Raw genomic sequence first — 17847 nt, forward strand, 5'->3', positions numbered from 1 at the left:
TAGAGATTTGTCCCCACACCTAACTTTTGTTAGACAAAGTGGACCACAGGAAAAACCACCATAGATAAGGACTTTCTAAGAAGTAGCAGCATGGCTAAAAATCTGTTGCAGAAATAAGGACTTTCCACGCATATCTACTTAGTAAAGAAGAGTCATCTCCGCACCTGACTTTTCTTAGATAGAGTGGACACATGACACATTGCCAGATATGGGAGTTCATTGAACATCATTGTCTAGTACACCTTGAGGGTGACACACAATGATGTTATATGGCAATAGCACTACTTTGAGATAATCCTTCGTTTTAGATATAGACCATTCCTATAGTCAAAGGTTGACAAGAGAGAGAGGCCTTCTTACATACTTGAGAATTTGGTACCTTTTGCGTCTTAGGAATACCACAGATAGTTTCATGAATTTCTTGTTATTTTCATGGCTTACAACAATGGAGCTATTTAGGGATGTTAAAAATGAGGTTTTCTAGAGCTATTCAATTTATATACCAACCTACAGTTGAGGTAAACAATAGTGTCCTTAAGTCTTTTTAGATGTGGTAGCCATCTTTTTCAATGGCCTTTGTGTTTGATCATTGAACAAGATTCTAGCACCTTTTAGAGTTTTAGTCTAAGTGTTGTCTATATTGGGGGCGCCCTTTTGTATTCAATTATGCATGTCAAGTGTTGCATAGATAATCACTTGTGTTGCCTTTCTCTTCTTTTGTAGCTCTTGCACATTGCCTTGCAATGCTCCCATCATTCCAAGCTCCTCACTCAAACAAAACATGTTACATGATTCAGGAAGCCTCAAAACATATTTGGAAGCACTACAAAAAACACCTTCTAGATGTGGAAGATGTCCTACCCTTAAAAGCATCTTGCACACTGTTGCATACACCTTCCATCATGCAGAATATCTCGGTCCAGATCTCTACAAGGGTTGATGCCACAATCGTGGAACACCATCTTACATATCATACAAGAAAATGTTGAAGAGATGGCATATAGGACCCATGCAAGCCAGCCCTCAGCTGCCAGCATGAGCAAGCAATCATGTGATAATCCCTCTAGGTGCATTGCAAACTATCACAAACTACTTCCATAATTTGTTTGGCAATCACTCACATAATCTGAAAAATGTTTAACGTGTCATTTTACAGACTTATATAGGGCCCACCACTCGTAGACCACACAACCAAACCTTGTGCAAGACCATGTAGATGAGAATTTATGGTCCTAAAAGCGGCCTATGGCAAGTGTGACTTGGCCAAGTAATAGTGACCTTGGAGCGGATCTCTAGAAATGACAAACCAAAATACACCAACATCAGTATCCTAGGAATGCACGTGTCTTTAACCATGGTGCTTAGGGGCCACAGCCCCATAATTATGAGTCTAATCCCTAATCACTATGCTACCACTTTAGGAACTATAGTTTGACATATCTACTAGAGAATTTTTATAGAGCACTGCCCAGTTCTATAATAATGCTATGTAATATTCTAACAATTTCTTATGTTACCAAAGTTTCAAGGAACAAAATGAGAAGCTATTACATGCCTGCTGTGAGCCATCCATCAGTGTAGGCATCGGTCAATTCATAAAGTTCATGCCACTCCTGTAACTGTTCTGCACCAAGTAAAGAGTCTAGACCCTACAAATGTATCAAGATTTAAAAACATTAAGAGCCATTGCTTAGGCCAATAAATAACACTTATAAGATGAAGAACAGTGACGATTTTCCAAAATCTATTGGTACACATAAGAACATAATTTCAGTTCTTATTAGGTCTATTGAATGTCCAGGTGACAACAAGGTACTTTATGATTAAGCACATATTATTTACTTTCCTAACAAATGTTAGAACTTGAATGTCAAGTTGGGTACTTGACACTCCTGAATAAGACTCAAGCATTCACATCTCTTCTTATGTGCTATTTTGATGGTACATTCATTGCGTCCACTATATGCCAATTTTTTAATGATAAATTCATTCCAAGTATACAAGCAGACACTCGTATACATTCCATGTATACAAACAGACCATATAACACTAACAAAGTCAAATAAGATAAATGTGATGTACATAACTAATTCTCATAATTATGGTTGTTCCATCATCGTGAAGCCTGCAAAACAACTAGGTGCTTAACAAGAGATTTTTATATTTAAACTTTTATGTGACTTGCAATGTTGTAGATTTTCTCTCATTGGCAAGATCGATGCCTATGCACCTATTGCAATATGAGTAAACCAAGAAAGATACTAACATTATGTGTTGATTCACAATGGCTCAAACCAATCTTCGGATCCTCTGATACTTTCTCAAGCTACTCCTTCAATGGAGGCTCTATTGAGGCATTATGGTCTTGATTCAGAGGACAATGCTCTAGTCCAATGGCTGGCCACTGGTGCAATGAATCCTGGAACTCCCCCTCAATTAGTGCCTCATGGCATCTCTGACTAGTTTGTTCATTATCTTCCCCTAGGCTAGTTTCTTAGGCATCCTCAATCATCCTTAGGAACCTTAGGCTAGTTTCTTTTAGGCTTAGCCGCACTTTTTCAAGTCTTTCACTGCACACTTTCTGCTTTAATTTACTTCCACTATATCTAACACTCATTTAGCTCTCTTTTTCATTTAAGACAGCATCCAAAGCATCTCAATATGAAACATCTAGCATGAAGGTTTCTTTCTTGATTCTTTCATGCTGGGTTTTGTATTTCAGTTAGGACTAACATTGCATGTATTTTACTGGTCCTACATGGGCTTAAGGTTTGGTTTTTCAATTCTTGCCCTAGTGAGTATTGCCTCCATCAACATGAAGACAGAGATAGTATCTTCTCTCCCAAGATCAAATCTTAGACATCCTTTTTTTCTCTTGGCATCCATCTTTCTTTCCTTTTAGTTGAGGTTTGTTTATCATTTAACCATCATCATTTACTACACTTCTAGTTTGTTTTTTCACGATAGGCGGACTACTACCTTGATGGTTGTGCCTTCCTCCTAGCTCCCTCATCCCATGGCATCGAGTCGAGTTGGTAGCGTGTTGATAGCTCCACCCTCACCCGTGACACAGTCCCTTGCTGTGCCTCCGGCTTACCTTGTACATGCTTCCATGATATGAATATCAGCTTCTACCCTCAAGATAGGCCATTCTGCAAGCTTGTGAGAATTCTGTGCGTGCCGTGTCGCGTTCCGTGTCGTGTTGAGTCGGTGCCGTGATGTGTTGAGCTGGTGATAGTGTGATGTCGCGCAGTGGGTCTAGTGCTCGTCAAGAGCCTGCATGGGGTCAAGAGAGAGCCCTACGTGGGACTCCGAGGGCCGGACCATCACACTTCGCATTCTTAATTGGCATAGAAGCCATCTCCCAAGTTCACGTTGGTAGGTGAATTGGGTAGTCGGCCTCTAACAACCCCCAAGACAACACCACAAGATAAAGACCAAGGATCTCACCTCAACAAAACCCACGAGATGGCACCACTGAACACATGATATGAAAACCAAGAACTCGCATCAGCCCATTGACTTCAGCAGCTCTGCCATCCTGCTCCACAGCTTCAATAACTTCAGCTTTACGGTCTCTTTCTTCTGACAATTAGTTCTTCTTCATCTGAGCTTCAGATTTCTCCCTTCTTCAGTCTGCAAGATTCTTCTTCTCTCTCTCTCTTTTTTTCGTAAAAGGTAATTGTATTAATTACGAAAAAAATGGTACAAGTTTACTTAATTACAAGATACACGATGACACTAAGCCATCATGTGTAAAGCTCATTTCTCTCTCTCTTTTTTTTTCGTAAAAGGTAATTGTATTAATTACGAAAAAAGTACAAGTTTACTTGATTACAAGATACATGATGGCACTAAGCCATCATGTGAAACGGTTCTAGTTCTAAGAATTACAAGGTCATGGCAAAGATGTAGAGGAAATTGCCATATGCCAGGGATGCAAGTCCTCCCGGGAAAGTAAGTCAGAATGCTGAAGAAGATCTATTTGCCAATACAAGAGACCCTTAAGTCTAGCAATATGCCGCTGAACATTACAGGCGGAATCAAAAAGAAAAGCATTCCGAATGGTCCAGTTGTGCCAACAGCCCCAATATCGAAGAAAGTGAAACACGAGCTTCATATGTGGCTGTGCCGGTGTTGGGTATTTGGGCTGCACAAAGATCCAATCAAAGGGCCTTAGCAAGAAACCAACCACCGCTCTCCAAACGGCTAACAAGAACGACCATATTTTCTTAGCGATAGGGCAAGAAATAAATCGGTGACGGGCAAATTCGACACTGGTGGTTCAAAAGAAACAGTTGCCATTGGATATTCGTCGCTTGGAAAGAGCCGAAGCAAGCGGAAGACCCCCAATCATCACCCTCCAAAGAAAGACCTTATATTTGAAGGGTGTCTTGTTCAGCCACCCTTCCATCACAGTTGCCCTCCACCATGACCGAGATTTACGCAATCCCCATAGAGCATTAGCTTTAGTGACCAGCCAGTGATGATCTTTAATCAGAAGATAATAGACCTGGTTAGCGGAAGCTTTGCCGAAACTCAGCCGGCCTTCAAAGTCCCAATCCTGCCAAGGACGATCCGCAGCAAGGGCAGGAAAGGGTTGTCTGCTCTGGAGCACCATCAAAAGCTGTTCCCATAAATGCCTGTATCCATGAGGGATCCTAAAGATCCTCCTGGCTGTACGAAATGATATTAACACATTGCGACTGGCAAGGGTGGCATCCGCGACTGAAGTTAAGCCCAAACGTGCCATACGGTTGAATTGTGGTCGAAGCTCTTGTTTACCTTCCCATGAAAGTAACCGCGAGACTGCCAGCAATTCCAGTTGAAAAGAATTAGCAGCTAAGCGATCCTCCGTCGGATGCCACTGAGCCTTCCGGAGGACCAGTTTCCAGGAACATACCAAATGGGCAAGCAGTGATGAAGAGGAACAAGAGAATCGGGAATCGGAATTAAGAACATGCCACCACGAACTCTGGATTTGGGTATTGCCATGCCGAAGCCCATGCTCCTCAAGGAAATAATGGGCTATAACGACCCACGGATGATGATCTGAGCACATGGCGCGGAAAAGAGACCAACGGAGGGCCAGCATGTGAGTTTGGGAATCCAAAATAGCTCCTTCACCCATGCGTTTGGGGGTGCACGCATGCGACCAAGAAATCCAGGAAATGCCTGCATCCAAGGAATCTTTCTTCCATAACATAAAACGAATAAACTGAGTCGGAGCATTCAGAGTAGTAGTAGTCCAGGGCAGCAAGGGCAAGAAATATGTGAGCATCGGCAACATAATTGTATGGGCTACTTTGAGGCGAACATGGAATGGCCAAGCCTGAGACTTCCAATACATGAACTTAGCCGCCAGTTTCTGAGAAGTCCAGTGTAGAAGCTGCTTTGGGGGAACATCAACGCCCAAGGGGTAGCCAAGATGCCTGACAATGGAGCCACGAGGCACAACGATACCCTGCCAGTTCAATGACTGCAAATCCGACTCCGTGCAGCTGAGAATGGCTGATTTCAACGCATTGATACGAAGGCCGGAAGCCTGACCAAAGAGAGCCCAAACATCCAATGCTTTGCGAAGGTTATCCTTATCCGCCAAGGATTGACTATCATCAGCCAAGGATTGACTAATGAAATGTTGTCCAGAAGGAAGCGACAATCCAGCCAACTGAGTAGAAGCTGCCATATGAGATAACATCGAAAAAATTGGATGAGTCGCAAGGGCAAAGAAGAGAGGGCTCAATGGGCACCCCTGTCTGACAGAGCGGGCAAGGGCAAATGGCTCGGTAACGCCTCCATTCAACATGACTCGCGAAGACGCCGCTACACTGATGATGTAGATCAGTCGAGACATCCGATCACCAAAGCCCATAGCCGACATAAGCTCTGCAACAAAAGACCAGTCCAGATAGTCGAAAGCCTTTTCCAGGTCCAATTGAATCAGTACGATCTCCTGATTAGAATGCCTTGCATAATCAATCGCCAGTTGCGCATTTAATACATTGTGCAGAATGTTTCGGCCCTTAATGAAACCATACTGAAGAGGATGCACAATGGCAGGGAGATGCTTGTGGAGCCGATTCGCCATTACTTTGGAAAAGATTTTGTACATAGAACCCATTAAAAAAATTGGGCGCCAATGTTTCAACATAGACGGCGAAGGAACCTTTGGAAGCACTTTAATAAGTCCTTTCCATGAGGAAGGCATAATCCCCGTTTTCCACACCTACTGAAACAAAGCCGTCAATGGTTTCGCCAAGTGGGTAGCAAAAACCTCAAAGAACTCATTGGTGAGACAATCCCAGCCAGGACTTTTATCCTTGGGTAAGTGTAACAAAACATCCATAACCTTCGCCTCACAAATATCTGATTCCATAGTGGCTTGCATGTCCTGCGGAACCTGATTACGGACGAGGTCATAAAAAACTGAACGGGCCTGAGTAGTTTGGGCTGAAGGTGGAGAAGTGGAACCAAGAAGGTCGATGAAATAATTCCTATACATATGCACAATAGCCTGCGGATCAAGGATCAAGTGCCCTTCTGCATCCAGGAGTCGCGTCATATCTCTCTAGCAGGAGAGGCATGGAGGGCTCGAAAGAACTTATGAGTCTGGCACGCATTATCTTGCAAAGTCTCCGTCAGATGCTGCAATTTGACCTGTTGATACGATTTCAACTGAAACTCTTGAATAAGATGAGCCACACGCATTGCGAGTGCTAGTAGAAATGCATCATCTGGAGTGTCCATCAACAGAGAACGGACCAAAGCCAGCAAGTCCTCCGCTGCTTGCCGACGCTGTCGACAAAGAGAGGCATGATGGATTCCATACTGCCGAGCAACCCGCTGCACATTACAGAGCAAGCGTTCAAACGAAGCAGTGCCCTGAGAGGAGAAGTCCAGTAAGAATCTATCAATCAATTGCTGCATATAACCCTGAAAGATTGCATGCTTCAAATAAGATGAGTTAAAACGCAAAGGGAGCCTCCCCAGAAATCACTAAAAAGGTGCAATGGGTTGTGCGAGCATCTCAAGCTGCAGAGGAAAATGGTCCGACAATGCATATTGCTGCAACACTTTCATTTCAAGCATCTCAGGGAGGAAATCATCATTCTGCATGATGTATATGCGGTCCAGCCACGACCACGTTGTTGCATACTGAGCGGAATGGAAAGTAAACCCTGTAGAAGACGGGTGCAGCCAGGACCAGAGATCTTGCTTAAGAACAGCAAGAGCCAACTCATGCCACCTACGGCTTTCTGGCGCGTCCATTACCGAATGCTTCGATGTGGACTGCGAAGAATCAACACACATATTGAAATCCCCCATGAAGAGGCCCCATCTGCCAAGTGACAAAGAAGTCTGCAAAGTATGCCAAAGCTCCCGGCGCGATAAAGGATCATTCGGAGCATAGAGACCAAGTAACCATAAGATTTCTCCATCGAATAAAATTTCAATCACCACAAAGCGGCCATGCATATCATTTTTAATAAGAAGAGGTTGATATTTTTCGTGCACAATCATGAGCACGCCAGAATAACGCATGGCCTGTCCCTGCATAGAACAGACGAAAGCCATGGCAATCCACAACTTTTCCAGCTTCACCGTGACTCTTGTGTTGAACAGCACACAAGACATCCCACTGATTCTCATGCAATACAGCCCACATGGCATGTTGCTTATGGCGAGAACAGATTTCTCGCACATTCCACGTGGCTATTTTCATGTGTTTTTTGTAAAAGAAAATCAGGTACAAGGCACAGCTTGCCTCGATTTAATCTTTTCTGCGAGAATGTCCAGGACGCCCTCATCCAAGAAATCAGCCAACACGGCAAAAGAGTTCTGCAGACCAGATTTGGAGGTAGACGGCATATCTGCGGGCTTGGGAGTGGAGCGGGGATAACGACGATCCCACCGGGTAATGACGTTGCCTCTGGTATCAAAAGCCAGCTTAGCTGGTGGACCCTTTGGACAATCCGAATACACTCTCCGAGTGGGCTGAGGACAGGGGGCAGAGGAAGCCATCACAGGAGGAGAGTGCTCCGACGGCAACATTTCTTTCCTGCGCATATAAGTACGCATGGAATCTTATGACGCAAAAGGCACAGAATTCTCCATGCCAGCAACCACCCTGGTACCTTTTTTTGCGCGTACTTCAACCCAGTCTGTGCCACGGGAATCTAAACCCGAAACCTGTTGTTTACCTTTATCCAGAGCTTTAGGTGGGTGAATAGCATCCTGCGATGGGACATCACATACCATATCTTCCATGGGTAAGGCAACATGCCCAGCATCTGAAGTGTGTTGCTGTTCTGGGCATTCGGCCATGAAATGCCCTAATTTTCCACAGGAAAAGCAGTGGCCTGCAAAATTGCCCCATTTCAAACGAAAGTGTAAAGGATGCATGCCAGAGCAATTGAGACGTAACCACGCAGGCCTTTTCCTGGTAGTGTCCCATAACATACATAAGCGGTTACGATTCACTGTCCTTAAACTTGGAGGGACTAAAACAGTGCCCACAGCAGCCATGGCGTCCTTCAACAGTGGCCAATAAACAGCCGGGCAATTTTCCACTTCAACCCATACAGGGCACTCCCATTGCAGCAGGCGCTGAAAATCTGCCATGGGGCACCATGGTACAACATGGACCAAACGGCGATCAAAAAACAGGAGCAGTTTAGACAGAAGAGCAACACGGTGCATCTCAGATTTTAACAGCACCTCAAAAAAACCTCGGGGCCCCACAAAAATCTCTTCAACACATTCCCCTTGTAGCAGACTGTGCAGCCACTGGCGAATACGGGAAAGCTGGGGGGATTCTACCAGTGAAGAAGAGTATCACCGCACGATCATAGAATACTGAAAAGGAGCGCAAGATAGATTTAGGGTCAACAGTGGCTTCCAAAACATCTTCCGGTGCAGAGTCAGAAAAGACTTCCTGATTATGTTGAACATAATCGCCAAGTAGAGTGTTGGCAAACTCTAGCAAATGCTCCCAGTCAACATCCTAAGAGTCTGCAGAGTCCGAAGCAACCTGAGCATAGGAACGATCCTGATGATCCATTGACTCCTCCGAAGTGTGCTTGGTACGTTTGCCTGCAGGCTGAAAGTCAGGAGCAATGGGCATCTCTTCATTGCACGGAACCATATCGTCGGGTTCCTCGGTATCAGAGTCCGGACCAAGCGCTGCCACCGTTTGGTCTATAAAATCCACGTCCAAGCCAGCCATGGTGTATCACTGCGTATACCGGTCAAAGGCTGAATGAAGATCTCACGGGAGGCAAGAATGCGCAGGCCGCTCTCCCTCTTTCTCAGGCAAAACGGACCCGGCACTGGACTGACGAAGAAGCTTGGGAAGCGCGTGCGCAGAAACAGACGGCCGCACGTGCGCACGTCCACAGGCAGAGAGGGCCTCATTCCCTTGCTGGTTCACACTCTCGTGCTCGCTATGCGGCAACCCGGATTGGGGCCTGTTGTCTCACCCTTGTTGTCAGGCACTGAGGATGACAGAAGAGTATAGGGCGATGCAAATCACCACGTCGACGTCAGCAGGGACAAGAGGCTAACGGACAGGCAAGACGCGACAGCGCAACCAGGGCGCAGACCCTGGGCTGGTGACCCATCCGTCGCAGAGCAGGGCGACATAAGCAAGAAGAGCACACGACCGAAAGACAGCAAGTCGCGGGCTAGGGTTGGGCGCGAGGGCACGCGCAGGGCGAAACGATAGTCGAAAGCAGCAGACGAGGGTTGGGCGCGATGACACAAGCAGGGAAAACGTTTAACGAAGGCAGCAGACACATCCGCTAGCAAGGAAGCAGATCCGCCATCGCCCGCGCACCAGACTCCCTCCTCTCTCTCTCTCTCTCTCTCTCTTTTTTTCGTAAAAGGTGATTGTATTAATTACGAAAAAAATACAAGATTACTTGATTACAAGATACATGACGACAATCCAATCCATCATGTGAAGAGGTGCTAAGTACTACAAGTTACAATTTCATGGCAAGGATGCGGAGGAAATTGCCATATTCCAAGGACGGAAGTCCTCCGTAGAGAGCAAATCAGAACGATGGAGAAGAGCTAACTGCCAATACAAGAGGCCCTTAAGCCTCACAATATGCCGCTGAACATTATGGGCGGAGTCAAACAGAAAAGCATTCCGAATGGTCCAGTTATGCCAACAGCCCCAGTATCGAAGAAAGTGATACATGAGCTTCATATGTGGCTGTGCGGGAGTAGGGTATTTGGGCTGGCCCAAAACCCAATCAAAGGGGCGCAGTGTGATACCAACCACCCCTCGCCAAACGGCCGACAAAAATAACCAAACTTTCTTAGCGACAGGGCAAGAAATAAATCGGTGGCGGGCGGATTCCATAGTAGTGGTGCAAAAGAAACAGGTGCCATTGGAGATTCGTCGCTTGGAAAGAGCCGAAGCAAGCGGAAGACCCCCAATCATCACTCTCTCTCTCTCTCTCTCTCTCTCTCTCTCTCTCTCTCTCTCTCTCTCTCTCTCTCTCTCTCTTTTTGCTCTAAGCCAACATGTGTAAACTGTCAGTACAAAACCAGGAAAGAGTTACAAAAATCATGGCAAAGACGCAGCGGAAATTGCCATATGCCAGGGACGTAAGTCTTCCCGAGGGAGCAAGCCAGAGTGCCGAATGAGTTGGCAATGTGACCCGGCACATTAGAGGCCGAATCAAAAAGGAAGGCATTCCGAGTGGTCCAATTGTGCCAGCATCCCCAGTATCTAAGAAAGTGGAACAAGATCTTCATATGCAACTGAGCCGGTGCGGGGTATTTTGGGCGTACAAAAACCCAATCGAAAGGGCTTAGTGAGAAACCCACCACAGCTCGCCAAACCGCCGACAAAAGTGACTAGATCTTCTTTGCGAGAGGGCAAGAAATAAATCGATGGCCGGCCGATTCCACAGTAGTGTGGCAGAAGAAACAATTGCCGTTAGAGATTCGACACTTGGGAAGGGCCGAGGCAAGAGGAAGACCACCAATCATTACCCTCCAAAGAAAGACCTTGAATTTGAAAGGTGTCTTGTTCAATCAGCCATCCATCACAATTGCCTTCCACCATGACTGAGATTTGCGCAACCCCCATACAGTATTAGCTTTAGTAACCAGCCATTGATGATCTTTAATCAGAAGATGGTACACCTGGTTGGCTGAGGCCTTTTCCAAACACAACCGACCTGCAAGAACCCAGTCCTGCCAAGGACGATCCACAGCAAGGGCAGGAAAGGGTTGCCTGCTCTGGAGCACTAACAAAAGGCGTTCCCACAAATCACGGTAGCCACGAGGGATTCTGAAAAGCCTCCTGGCCATACGAAATGATATGAAGACATTGCAACTGGCAAGGGTGGCATTTGCCAACTGAAGTCAAACCCAAACGGGCCATCGGTTAAATTTTGGTCTGAGCTCTTGTTTGCCGTCCCATGAAAGTAATCTCGAGGCTGCCAACAATTCCAGTTGAAAAGAGTTAGTATGTAAGCGTTCCTCCGCTGGATGCCAACGCGCCTTCTGAAGAACCAATTGCCAAGAGCCAACCAAATGAACAAGCAGGGATGAGGAAGGACTCGAAAACCAAGAGTCTGCATTAAGAACATGCCACCAGGAGCTCCGAATTTGTGTATTACCATGCAGAAGCTTGCGGTCCTCAAGAAAATAACGGGCTATAACGGCCCACGGGTGATGCTCCGCACACATGGCACGAAAAAGAGACCAACGAAGAGCCAGCATATGAGTTTCGGCATCCAAAATAGCCCCACCACCCAGGCGCTTGGGAGTACATGTATGTAACCACGAAATCCATGAAATACCTGCATGCAGTGAATCCTTCTTCCATAACATGAAACGAATGGGCCGAGTGAGAGCATTCAAAGTCGTAGGAGTCCAAGGCAGCAATGCTAAGAAATAAGTGAGCATTGGCAGCATAATTGTCTAAGCCACTTTGAGGCGGACATGGAAGGGCCAAGCTTGCGACTACCAAAACAGAAACTTAGCTACTAGTTTCTGTGAAATCCACTGTAGTAGTTGTTTTGGCTGAACATCAACACCCAACGGGTACCCAAGATGCCTGACAATGGAACCACGGGAAACCACCTGTCCCTGCCAGCCCAATGACTATAAATCGGACTCCGTGCAACTGAGAATGGCTGATTTGAAAGCATTGATACGAAAACCAGAAGCATGGCCAAAGAGCTTCCAAACATCTAATGCCTTGCGAATATTGTCCTTGTCTGCTCACAAAATCATAAAGCTGTCATCAACCAAAGATTGACTAATGAAGTGCTGACCAAAAGGAAGAGACAATCCGGCCAACTCAGTAGAAGCTGCCATGGAAGCTAACATCAAAAGAACCGGATGAGTTGCCAGGGCAAAGAAGAGAGGACTCAATGGGCAACCCTATCTCACAGAGCATGCAAGGACAAAGGGCTCTGTAACACCACCATTTAGCATCACTTGCGAAGAAGCTGCAGCACTAATGGTGTAGATCAAGCGGGACATCCGAGTACCAAAGCCCATAGTGGACATAAGTTCTGCAATGAAAGACTAGTCTAAATAGTCAAAAGCCTTTTCCAGATCCAATTGAATCAAGACCACTTCCTGACTAGAGTGCCTTGCATAGTCAATAGCCATCTGCACATTTAAGATATTATGCAGAATATTGCGAGTCTTAATGAAACCATATTGAAAGGATGCACAATGGCCGGAAGATGCTTGTGGAGCCGATTCGCCAGCACTTTGGAAAAGATTTTATACGTCGAACCCATCAAAGAAATTGGTCTCCAATGTTGCAACATCGACGGCGAAGGGACCTTTGGAAGCAGTTTGATAAGACCTTCCCAAGAGGAAGGCATGGACCCTGTTTCCCAAACCTGCTGAAACATAGCCGTCAATGGCTTCACCAGTTGGATAGCCGAACTCTCAAAGAATTCATTGGTGAGACCATCCCAACCAGGACTTTTATCCTTGGGCAGGCATAACAAAACCTCCATAACCTCCTCCTCACAAATATCTGTCTCCAACGCAGTTTGCATATCAAGTGGAACTTGATGTCGGACCAGGTCATAGAAGACTGAACGTGCCTGCGTAACCTGGTCAGAAGGTGACTGAGAAGAACCAAGAAGATCTAGAAAATAATTCCGGCACATATTGACAATAGTCTGAGGGTCAGTGACCATTCGACCGTCTGAATTCTGGAGTCTAGTCATATTTTCTCGAGCAGGAGAGGCATGTAGAGCACGAAAGAACTTATGAGTTTGACAAGCACTATCTTGCAAATTCTCAGTCAAATTTTGCAATTTGACCTGCTGATAAGATTTTAACTGAAACTCTTTAATAAGATCGGCCAAGCGCATCGCCAGTGACAGCAGAAATTCATCATCTTGAGTGTCCACCAGCAAAGAACGAACCAAAGCCAGTAAGTCCTCTGCTGTGTGTCGACGCTGCTGACAAAGCGAGGCATGGTGAATCCCATACTGCCGAGCAACCCGCTGCACATTTGAGAGCAATCGTTCAAAGGAAGCAGTGCCCTCAGTGGTAAAGTCCAATAAAAATCTATCAATCAATTGCTGCATATAGCCCCGAAAGATTGAGTGCTTCAAATGAGACGAGTTGAAACGTAAAGGGAGTCTATCCAGCAATTGCTTAAAAGGTGCAATGGGTTGTGCAAGCATCTCAAGCTGGAGAGGGAAATGGTCCGACAAGGCATATTGCTGCAAGACTGTCATTTCTAGCATCTTAGGAAGAAAATCATCATCCTGCATAATGTACATTCCATCCAACCGCGACCATGTAGTTGCATACTGCGCCGAATGGAAAGTGAACCCTGTAGAAGAAGGGTGGAGCCAAGACCATAGATCTTGCTTAAGTACCGCAAGCGCAAACGCATTCCACACCCGACTTTCCGGCGTGTCCATCACCAAATGCTCGAAAGTGGACTATGAAGAATCCACACACATATTAAAATCCCCCATCAAAAAACCCCGTTTGCCAAGTGACAAGGAGGTCTTCAAAGAATGCCAAAGATCCCGGCGGGATAAAGGGTCATTCGGAACACAAGACAGTGAGCAAGAGTGAGAAACAGTTCCACACTCAAAAGATGCAAATACTAGAATATAATAGAATGAAAGTACAATAGGTCTTAAAGTAAGTTAGACCTATCCCTAACTCAACTAGAGTTAATTTAACTCTAGAGTCTAGTATCACTACTTTTAAAGTCCTAGACATACTATACTTCGACACTATATCAATTTGAATGTATAAATTATGAGAGAGAGAAGGGGGCTACATTGTATATGTGTCGTGAGAGAGAGAGAGTTTGGGTGTGAGAGAGAAGATAAGAGAGCTGTTGGAAAGGACTAGATGGTAATGAAGAGAATTGGTTGAAAACACACAAAAAAAGTGTAAAAAATGGTTAAAGAACGGTCATTTTGACCTTGGCCCTAGCATAGTTGACCAGAGTAGTGAATCCATTGGATGCCTCTGGATGAGATTGGACAAGTCGTATGGGACAATATGGATTGGATGGTCAACCCATCTATCAGACATGGGCAGCCCTACCCCCACCTTGCTTTGATCACGTGGGTCACAAGTTGACCCAAAAAAAGGACACATTGAAGAGAGAAAGGATGAGAAGAAGCATGTAAAGTGTCGCATAGCCCATCTGAATTGCACCGCCATAGGCTACGATTGGCACCTCGAAGATCTGCCATCATCCATCTCTTTGTTTTCTTGTCAGTAGTCCGACCCCATCTCCATCTCACTCTCTCTCTTCTACTATCACAGTCCATAACAATCGAATTCTCTCTCCCTCTGGTCGACTATCATAGTCTCTCTCTCTCTCTCTCTCTCTCTCTCTCTCTCTCTCTCTCTCTCTCTCTCTCTCTCTCTCTCTCTCTCTCTCCGTAAAAGGTAATTGTATTAATTACGAAAAAAAATACAAGATTACTTGATTACAAGATACATGATGACAATCTAAGCCATCATGTGAAGAGGTTCCAAGTACTACAAGTTACAAAGTCATGGCAAAGATGCGGAGGAAATTGCCATATGCCAGGGACGTAAGTCCTCCCTAGAGAGCAAGTCTGAATGCTGGAGAAGATCTAATTGCCAATACAAGAGGCCCTTAAGCCTAGCAATATGCCGCTGAACATTATAGGCGGAATCAAAAAGAAAAGCATTCCGAATGGTCCAGTTATGCCAACAGCCCCAATATCGAAAAAAGTGATACATGAGCTTCATATGTGGCTGTGCCGGAGTGGGGTATTTGGGCTTCCCAAAAACCCAATCAAAGGGGCGTAGGGTGAAACCAACCACCCCTCACAAAACAGCCGCCAAAAATAACCAGACTTTCTTAGCGATGGGGCAAGAAATAAATCGGTGCCGGGCGGATTCCACAGTAGTGGTGCAAAAGAAACAATTGCCATTGGAAATTCGTCGCTTGGAAAGAGCTGAAGCAAGCGAAAGACCACCAATCATCACTCTCCAAAGAAAGACCTTATATTTGAAGGGTGTCCTGTTCAACCAGCCCTCCATCACAGTTGCCCTCCACCATGACTGGGATTTACGCAATCCCCATAAAGCATTCGCTTTGAGTTTGGGCATCTAAAATAGCTCCTCCACCCATGCGTTTGGGGGTGCACGCATGCGACCAAGAAATCCAGGAAATACTTGCATGCAATGAGTCCTTCTTCCATAGCATGAAACGAATAGACTGAGTAAGAGCATTCAGAGTCGTAGTAGTCCAGGGCAGCAATGGCAAGAAATATGTGAGCATTGGCAACATAATTGTCTGGGCTACTTTGAGGCGAACATGGAAGGGCCAGGCCTGAGACTTCCAATACAGAAACTTAGCCACCATTTTCTAAGAAATCCACTGCAGAAGCTGCTTTGGGGGAACATCAACACCCAAAGGGTACCCAAGATGCCTGACAATGGAGCCACGAGGAACAACCAGACCCTGCCAGTCCAAGGACTACAAATCCGACTCCGTACAGCTCAGAATGGCTGATTTGAGCGCATTGATGCGAAGGCCGAACGCCTGACCAAAGAGACCCCAAACATCCAATGCTTTTCGAAGATTATCCTTGTCCGCACGCAAAATCATAAAGCTATCATCAGCCAGGGATTGACTAATGAATTGTTGTCCTGTAGGAAGTGACAATCCGGCCAACTGAGTAGAAGCTGCCATATGAGATAACATCGAAAGAACTGGATGCGTTGCAAGGGCAAAGAAGAGAGGGCTCAAAGGGCACCCCTGTCTGACAGAGCGGGCAAGGACAAATGGTTCAGTAACACCTCCATTCAGCATGACTCGCGAAGACGCCGCAGCGCTGATGGTGTAGATTAGACGAGACATCCGAGAACCAAAGCCCATAGCAGACATAAGTTCAGCAACGAAAGACTAGTCCAGATAGTCAAAAGCCTTTTCCAGGTCCAGTTGAATCAGTACGACCTCCTGATTAGAATGCCTTGCATAATCAATTGCCAGTTGTGCATTCAATACATTGTGCAGAATATTTCGGCCCTTAATGAAACCATAAAGGAGAGGGTGCACAATGGCAGGGAGATGCTTATGGAACCGATTTGCCATTGCTTTGGAAAAGATTTTGTACATAGAACCCATCAAAGAAATTGGGCGCCACTGTTTCAACGTAGACGGCGAAGGAACCTTTGGAAGCAGTTTAATAAGTCCTTTCCATGAGGAAGGCATAATCCCCGTTTCCCACACCTGCTGAAACAAAGCCTGCAATGGTTTCGCCAGTTGGGTAGCAAAAGCCTCAAAGAACTCATTGGTGAGACCATCCCAACCCGGACTTTTATCCTTGGGCAAGTGTAACAAAACGTCCATAACCTCTGCCTCACAAATATCTGACTCCATAGTAGCTTGCATGTCCTGCGGAACCTGATTGCAGACCAGGTCATAAAAAACCGAACGGGCCTGAGTAATTTGGGCTGAAGGTGGAGAAGTGGAACCGAGAAGGTCGCGGAAATAATTCCTGCACATATGCACAATAGTCTGCAGATCCAAGATAAGGTGGCCTTGTGCATCCTCGAGTCTGGTCATATTCTCTCGAGCAGGAGAGGCATGGAGAGCTCGAAAGAACTTATGGGTCTGACACACACTATCTTGCAAAGTCTCCGTCAGATGTTGCAATTTGGCCTGGTGATACGATTTCAACTGGAACTCTTTAATAAGATCAGCCACCCGCATTGCCAGTGCTAGCAGAAATGCATCATCCGGAGTGTCCACCAACAGAGAATGAACCAAAACCAGCAGGTCCTCCGCTGCTTGTCGACGCCACCGACAAAGAGAGGCATGATAGATCCCATACTGCCGAGCAACCCGCTGCACATTAGAGAGCAATCTTTCAAATGAAGCAGTGCCCTGAGAGGAGAAGTCCAAGAAGAATCTGTCAATCAATTGCTACATATAACCCTGAAAGATTGCATGCTTCAAGTAAGACGAGTTGAAACGCAAAGGGAGTCTCCAGAAATTGCTTGAAAGGTGCAATGGGTTGTGCAAGCAGCTCAAGCTGCAAAGGGAAATGGTTCTCTCTCTCTCTCTCTCTCTCTCTCTCTCTCTCTCTCTCTCTCTCTCTCTCTCTCTCTCTCTCTCTCTTTTCGTAAAAGGTAATTGTATTAATTACAAAAAAAGTACAAGATTACTTGATTACAAGATACATGACGACAATCTAAGCCATCATGTGAAGAGGTTCTAAGTACTACAAGTTACAACGTTATGGCAAAGATACAGAGGAAATTGCCATATGCCAGGGACGTAAGTCCTCCCTAGAGAGCAAATCAGAATGCTGGAGAAGATCCAACTGCCAATAC

At 45.6% G+C, this 17847-nt stretch overlaps 1 protein-coding gene across 3 annotated transcripts in view; it reads right to left on the reverse strand.

Moving 5' to 3' along the window:
- The window catches only part of LOC148032781 (protein phosphatase EYA-like), a 126037-nt gene that overhangs the window by 54624 nt on the left and 53566 nt on the right, over window positions 1-17847 (reverse strand). For 2 of the 3 annotated variants that reach the window (XM_087683454.1, XM_087683453.1), the window contains exon 4: window positions 1556-1649. In XM_087683454.1, coding sequence (XP_087539580.1) covers window positions 1556-1649 — 94 coding nt within the window. Of the gene's footprint in view, window positions 1-1551; window positions 1650-17847 lie in introns of all 3 variants that reach the window. The other variant, XM_087683455.1, reaches the window with a different exon arrangement.

Source organism: Lygodium microphyllum, chromosome 8 (genome assembly GCF_053477565.2).
Source record: "Lygodium microphyllum isolate KBCC chromosome 8, Lygodium_microphyllum_v1.1.10, whole genome shotgun sequence".
Classification (NCBI taxonomy): domain Eukaryota; kingdom Viridiplantae; phylum Streptophyta; class Polypodiopsida; order Schizaeales; family Lygodiaceae; genus Lygodium; species Lygodium microphyllum.